General features: G+C 33.4%; 2 protein-coding genes across 2 annotated transcripts; one reads left to right on the top strand and one right to left on the bottom strand.

The window, feature by feature from the left end:
• Positions 1–270: 270 nt before the first annotated feature.
• On the bottom strand, positions 271–1,277 carry Rrp40 (exosome complex component Rrp40). The gene has a single exon (XM_090109044.1). The coding sequence runs from the start codon at positions 1,239–1,241 to the stop codon at positions 531–533; it is 711 nt and encodes a 236-aa protein (XP_089965170.1). The 5' UTR covers positions 1,242–1,277; the 3' UTR covers positions 271–530.
• A 378-nt stretch (positions 1,278–1,655) lies between these two features.
• On the top strand, positions 1,656–5,205 carry Rtc1 (RNA terminal phosphate cyclase 1). Its single transcript, XM_090108596.1, has 6 exons — positions 1,656–2,040; positions 2,175–2,360; positions 3,186–3,355; positions 3,725–3,859; positions 4,118–4,288; positions 4,998–5,205. Exons 1-6 carry the CDS (start codon positions 1,749–1,751, stop codon positions 5,184–5,186), a joined length of 1,143 nt encoding a protein of 380 aa, XP_089964722.1. The 5' UTR covers positions 1,656–1,748; the 3' UTR covers positions 5,187–5,205.
• The last annotated feature ends 1,879 nt before the right edge of the window (positions 5,206–7,084 follow it).

The raw sequence follows: 7,084 nt of genomic DNA, 5'->3' as shown, positions 1-7,084 counted from the left end.
TTGACACATTTGGTTTTTCAGTTTTGATATATGGTTACTTTTGCTTATCGGCAATCAACTTTATAATAAATAATAAGCTCCATCATAAGTAAAATTGTGATTTGTACTCATTGTATTTAATACATATAAGACAGGATTACCCCACCTATTTTTATTATTATCATTAGATAATTTTGCATTAGATAGATTCTGCTTTACATGGAGTAAAATGAAGATGATACAATAGAATTCAAAGCAATTTTACTTCTTTGCTATTTCTTAACTCAAGGAATGTTTTATGATTTACTGTGAAGATAATAAGCCAAATTTAGAGTTCCTTTGAAAGTCAAACAATTTGTTTCATACTGATAAGCAAAAGTAATCATTGAATTGAGTTCAGACATTGTACAGTTTGATGTCTGAGTAGTTACACATGTATTGAGATTTCCGTTACTAGGTTAGTTGCATTTGCCAAAATAAATCTCCCATCACTGTTCTTGTCTTTTTTATTTAAACCTTATATATACTACATTATTGTTATAAAATAAGTATTATGATATGTGACCAGCCAGAATTGTAGCTATATTAGTACAGATGCTCTTTATTTCTTCATTGCTAAGGTATTCGGCGCCTAGTATAGCATTTCCTACAGCTATAGTTTCTCTCATTGTGTTTGCTTTTATCCAAATTCTTCCGTTCATTCCTGCTGCTAATTCAAAAGGCCACTCGTTTTTTATAGAATCTAGTAAGGGACAACTCGGATTAAGTATTTTCCTTATAAGATTTAATGAGCATTTAAACACAAATCCGTCTGTTAAAACGCCAAGACGTCCCTTTTTGCCGTGCGAGTCTACACAAACTAGCTCTGGTTCCATATCTTTGCTTGCAACTAACATTTTTGCATACACGACATCTCCAATTTGAACTTCTGGCCGGTTTTTCTTTGTAGCACCTTCGAAAGATAGATATGATAATGCTGCGGTACAGCTTCCTCCAACATCGACTCTGAATATGTCTCCCGCCTTTTGAACAACTACGCCGATGACATTTTCTCCCTTCGAAGGTACGTATCGCTTCTGGTAACTGTCTACCCAAAAGGTATTTGGATTTCGCTTCCTTAAAACTCCTGGTTTTGTAACAAAAACATGGTCAGTTTCTTTCCTTAACCCCGGACCGATCACAACTTTTGACCTGGCACCAACGGCACATATTTCATCGCAATAATCTCCCGGTAAAACAACGTCACCGATTTCGACTTTCATTTTTACAAATTAACAGTTATATTCTAAAGTAAAATGTTCAATTCAATTCAATTTATTTTATAAATGGCAGTGCTGCGTATGTTATTTTCTATCAAAATAAATACACATGTCGCTGAAGTTGTACTTTTGACGTCAAAATAATGACATGCACAGGCTCACACAGGCCATAGACCATGATATTATATTTCATGTAATCTGTCAGCGTTGTTTATTTTTTTGTCTGTATCTAAATAATGAACTCCCAAAAATAATTAAATGAATTAGGTAAGGTTTCCCTTATCTATTCATTAATTAATTTGTTAAAATGTGTAAATTCCCAGAGTTTATCTTCTGTCTGTCTTTATTTTATAAGCTGTACAAAAATCCTGACAGATACACTGTCCGAACTCCGATGACCGGTCTATCAATGTCAGCTTTGTTTTGAAACTGGTCCCACGTGCGGTTTCAAAGTATAGACCATGTTATTTTGTAAATATTGAAAATAAGACATTATAAAAACTAATTACAATGCCGGCTGTAGTTCAGAATGACGTTCTCATCTATAAGGGAAGCAATTTTTTCCGCCAACGCCTGTTATTATCAACACTAAGTGGTCGGTCAGTGAGGATCGAGGATATTCGAAGTTCGAATGACGATCCTGGGCTCAGAGAGTATGAAGTGAACTTAATACGGCTGCTTGATAAAATAACTAACGGTACACGCGTAGAGTTGAGTGAGACTGGTACATCCCTTTACTTCCAGCCCGGACTATTAATTGGTGGCCAGGTTACACATACATGCTGTCCTCAACGAGGCATAGGTTAGTTAACGCAAGTTATTTAAATTTACTAGCGAACTAAATTATTTGTGTATGTTTTAAGTGTTTAAAATATATTAAAAAAATAGATATCTTACATAAGTAGCAAAATTTATTTGTTTTTCATTACATTTCAGGTTATTATTTGGAAGTTCTATTAGCCCTTGGCCCATTCTGTAAGGAACCTCTAAACGCAGTATTACAAGGAGTGACCCACCATGATTTAGATGTGTCTGTAGACAAGGTTAAAACTGCAGCACTGCCTATACTATTGAAGTTCATACTTGTAGATGATGGCTTGGAATTAAAAGTAACTAGAAGAGGTAAGCTGTTTTGGTAATAACATGCTAATTGTAAAAGAATTCGTACAAACACCTGTTTGTTGTCTTTTCTACATGGTATGTGAATAGCATTCTGATAGTGTAGTTTTCATATAAAAATTAGCTGAATGAAAAGTAGATTAGAATCTACATTTATATTAACATTTTTGTTGAACCAGTCCATTCATTTGTCTATAGAAAAAAATCTATTTCACACTTTTAGCTTCTAATAGAACTAAGTTTTAATAAGCATGTCTATTTTGTATATTGTTGTGCTAAGTATCTATTTTGTTAATTAAACAACGATATAATTTTTAATAAATAAATAAATGCATAATCATGGACGTATAAAAAAAGACGGACGCCGTATTACGAACAAACAACGTGAAGCCACCATAGTAAGCTAGCGATCGTGTAAAGACAATAAACACGCACACACTCTCACCATAGTAAGCTAGTCGGCCGCCATTACGTCGTGAACTACCGACTGATTAACTGCGTCACTGTTTCACAAAAAAAATTTAAAATGCCGTCTTGCGTGGTTAAATGGTGTCGCAACAGTACAATTTTAAATAACAAAACACAAGGGATTACATTCCACAGGGAAGCAAGTTATTTCTTTTATGTTTTAATTACAAAATTATTACGACAAAATTTATAGAAAAAAATACAGCCGCCATTGTCATCAGGACAGCTGTTGCCATGGCAACAAGGCACACACACATGGATGTGTCGCCGCCATTACTAGGCTTCACTGAATGTTTAGGCGATATACCGTCCGTCTTTTTTTATACGTCCATGTGCATAATAAATAAATTTTATTTTCAGGTGCACCACCTCTAGGTGGAGGTGAAATAGTATTCAGATGTCCAGTCAGGAGGCATTTAAGACCATTGCAATGGACTAAATGGGGCCTCGTCAAGAGAATAAGAGGTGTTGTGTATGCGCTGAGGGTCTCTCCTACTATGGCCAATAGGGTTGTTGAAGCTGCTAAAGGGGTAAGCAAATTTAATAAATTGAATAAATAAATATAATTGATAATTATTTTTATAGCATTCAAATGCTTTACAAATGAGAAAATTTTAAAGATTAGAAAAAAATTGATCAAGAGGCGGGATTCAAACCCCTCGTCTTCCACTTAGCTGAGACAAAGTCAATTTTTTCATTTACTTGTATGTACCTACTTCTTAATTTTAAAATAGGTTGATTTTTGATTTCCACAATCTAAGATATCATGGCAATGTTGTTATTATGACTATGGAACAGTGTAGCTTCCTGTTTATTTTAGAATTTTAGAATTTTCATCAAATCTCTTAAAAAATTTGTAAAGCTTGAATTTTAAATTAAATTATAGATTTTTATTTCAGGTGATGCTTAACTTCCTTCCAGACGTGTATATAAATACAGATCAATGTCGAGGATCTAACGCAGGCAAGAGTCCAGGGTTCGGCATCAGTCTTGTAGCGGAAACCAATGATAAAACATTTTATTGTGCGGAAGCTGTAAGTATTTTTATAAGCCTTTTTTAAATGTAAGTTTTGCAGTTATATTTATAATAAAAGAATTAAAATATGTAATGGAAGTTTCTAAATCTGCATTTCGTGAATTTTACTATTATTATTTAGGCCACAGTGTTGCCAGAGTTTAAGTAGTGAATATTTATTTCATTGCTTGAGTGCAAGTTATAAGGTTTAATTAAAACACGCATATTGTTCCATAAAATTTTAATGCTCATACATAACATTAGAACATTTTTACAGAAATCAGTAGAGGCAGGTACAGGAGACAGCACACTACCAGAGGACCTCGGCAAGGAGTGTGCGATGAGACTCCTAGATGAGATCCACAGAGGGGGAGCAGTGGACTCCTCGCTGCAGTGGTTGCTTGCCTTGTGGATGGCGCTCGGACAGAAGGATGTTAGTGAAGCTGTGGTGAGTTGTTTTTGATATTAGCATGTAAAATGTCTTAAAATAAATGACCATAACAGAAATCAGAACCATAACAGAATTCGAAACCATAACAGAATTCGGAACCACAACAGTAATTGGAACCATAACAGAAATCGGAACCATAACAGAATTCGGAACCATAACAGAAATCGGAACCAAAGCAGAATTTGGAACCATAACAGAAATCGGAACCATAACAGAATTCGGAACCTTAACAGAATACGGAACCATAACAGAATTAGGAACCATAACATAAATCGGAACCATAACAGAATTTGGAACCATAACAGAATTCGGAACCCTTAATAGAATTCGGAACCATAACAGAATTCGGAACCATAACAGAAATCGGAACCATAACAGAATTCGGAACCATAACAGAAATCGGAACCATAACAGAATTCCGAACCATATCTTAAAATTATTACACACATATAGGGTAGCTCGGATTAATAAATAGGATAGGTTTTATGCCGGAAATCCGAGGACTATGCGGGTATTTCTTTGAAAACGCGGGCGAAGCCGTGGTCGGAATCGGAAAGCTAGTATCATTATATTATTAAACACACTAACTACTACATTAACAAGTCATTCATTCCATTGAAATGTATAATTTTATAGATTTTATGTAAAATCTTGTTATTTTGGATTCTCTTGTCGAAGATTATATGAATAAAAAAATGTTTTCCAGGTGGGTCCACTATCAGAGTACACGATAAAATTCCTGCAACATCTAAAAGAGTTTTTCGGAGTGATGTTCAAGTTGGAAGTGCTCCGGGATGAAGATGAAGACTCTGATGAAGAGCTGGTGGTCTCCCAGAAGGTCAAGATGACGTGTGTGGGCATCGGTTATATTAATATTAGTAAACGGACGTTGTAATAAATTGTTATATTAGAAATTGTGTTTTATTTTCTTTCTCTCATCAGAATTTTACGTAATAAGGCAATTTGTAGAAAATAATACAAAAATTACATGAAATAAATTTAGTAATTCTTAATTTATAGTTCTACAAAAAGAAACATGACGTAACTATTGATTTTAATGTTTTATCTATAATATGTACATATTTGTTATATACTCCATTGAAATGTTACATTTTTTAGGCCTAACCTTGCAGTGTTTAGAGGACGAAATTTTATGTTTTTGATGTGTAGGGGGGGTCAGTGAGTAGCTAAAACCAAGTTTGAGGGGTTGCCACCCTTGTCCCACGGCCGCCATCTTGAAAATAGCGGTTGAAATGGTTTTTACGATATATCTCTTAAACTATTTATCTGATAAAAAAAATTGTTAGCATTATTTGTTGCAAATTAAATTTTCTACAACTTTTGTCCAGTAACTTTTTGTCGTAGAACTATAAATAAAAAAGTTATAAGCGAAAACGTTCAGAAATTAGAGCTTTTTATATTTTTCAATAAAACTTTTTTTTATCAATTTACGAAGAAATGATATCAGACCATTTTTGTAGATTGTTTTTCGAGGAACAACTTTTATATACAACATTTTTTCATTACGTCAATAGCTAAGGTTTTACAGCGCTCTGAAGTGAGTACTATTTTTCAGTACTCCTAACTATACATATACATATTAGCTCTTTTCCCAGACTCCAGAACAATGGAAGCACACTGCAGAACATTAATTCAGCCCTGCTTTTCGACGTAAAAAAAAACGCGCTTCCAGGGTTCAAGTCAGTTCAGTCAATAATTAATTATTAATAATATTGCAAAATTAATTATTAATTATTAAAAACATTAAAAACAATTACTGATGACAAATTATTATTAGTACACACATAATATATGTATACTGTACAGTAAAGAGTACTGAAAAATAGTACCTACTCACTTCGGAGCGCTGTAAAATCTTAGCTATTTACTTAATGAAAAAATGTTGTATATAAAAGTTGTTCCTCAAAAAACAATCTACAATAATGGTCTGATATCATTTCTTCGTAAAATGATAAAAAAAAGTTTTATTGAAAAATATAAATATCTCTAATTTCTGAACATTTTCGCTTATAACTTTTTTATTTATAGTTCTACGACAAAAAGTTACTGGACCAAAGTTGTAGAGAATTTAATTTGCAACAAACAATGTTAACAATTTTTTTTATCAAATAAATAGTTAAAGAGATATATCGTAAAAACCATATCAACCGCTATTTTCAAGATGGCGGCCGTGGGACAAGGGTGGCGACCCCACAAACTTGGTGATAGCTTCACACTGAACCCCCCTACACATCAAAAAAATAAAATTGCGTCCTCTAAAAAATGCAACCCCAAATGTAACTTTTCAATGGAATAATATTATTTGTACTCTGCGTATGATTTCGTATGTCAAGTCACGCCACCTAGCGCCCCTGTTGATGGCATTTAGAGAAAGGTGTGCTCTTATTTTCAAATTTATTTATCTTATGGCGGAGGCTAATTGAATCGCTTAAAAAGCTTACCTATAAATTATTGATAAAATGTAAAATATAAGTTAGAACACAATTAAGGCGCTGTACTAAATTGGTAATTTACCATCGTATTCGCATATAATTATGATTCCATAAATTCTCAACATGTAATAATTCTAGCTGTGACGGTCTATGATTTAAAAAGTATCAATATAAGTTGTATACGTAGTATATTATTAATAGTCTGTGATATAAGCTATCAATAACACAATGATTTTTATAGTAGATGTCGATAGGTGCGTCCTTTATGATTTTTCAATGTTAGGTAAGTAAAAAGATAGGTATCTTTTGTCATTCTAGGATAATGAGTAGTAAATCGGAG

The sequence above is a fragment of the Colias eurytheme genome, chromosome 13 (assembly GCF_061535395.1).
Source record: "Colias eurytheme isolate Ceu_HAF_F1 chromosome 13, ilColEury1 Martin Lab GWU primary, whole genome shotgun sequence".
Taxonomy (NCBI): domain Eukaryota; kingdom Metazoa; phylum Arthropoda; class Insecta; order Lepidoptera; family Pieridae; genus Colias; species Colias eurytheme.
This window is presented reverse-complemented; position numbering and strand designations above follow the sequence as displayed.

Coding starts and splice junctions, on each gene's coding strand:
- Rtc1 (XM_090108596.1), top strand. CDS start 1,749: ATGCCGGCTGTAGTTCAGAATGACGTTCTCATCTATAAGGGAAGCAAT. Junction 3,356..3,724: donor TTGTTGAAGCTGCTAAAGGG/GTAAGCAAATTT, acceptor TTTTTATTTCAG/GTGATGCTTAACTTCCTTCC. Junction 3,860..4,117: donor CATTTTATTGTGCGGAAGCT/GTAAGTATTTTT, acceptor ACATTTTTACAG/AAATCAGTAGAGGCAGGTAC.
- Rrp40 (XM_090109044.1), bottom strand. CDS start 1,241: ATGAAAGTCGAAATCGGTGACGTTGTTTTACCGGGAGATTATTGCGAT.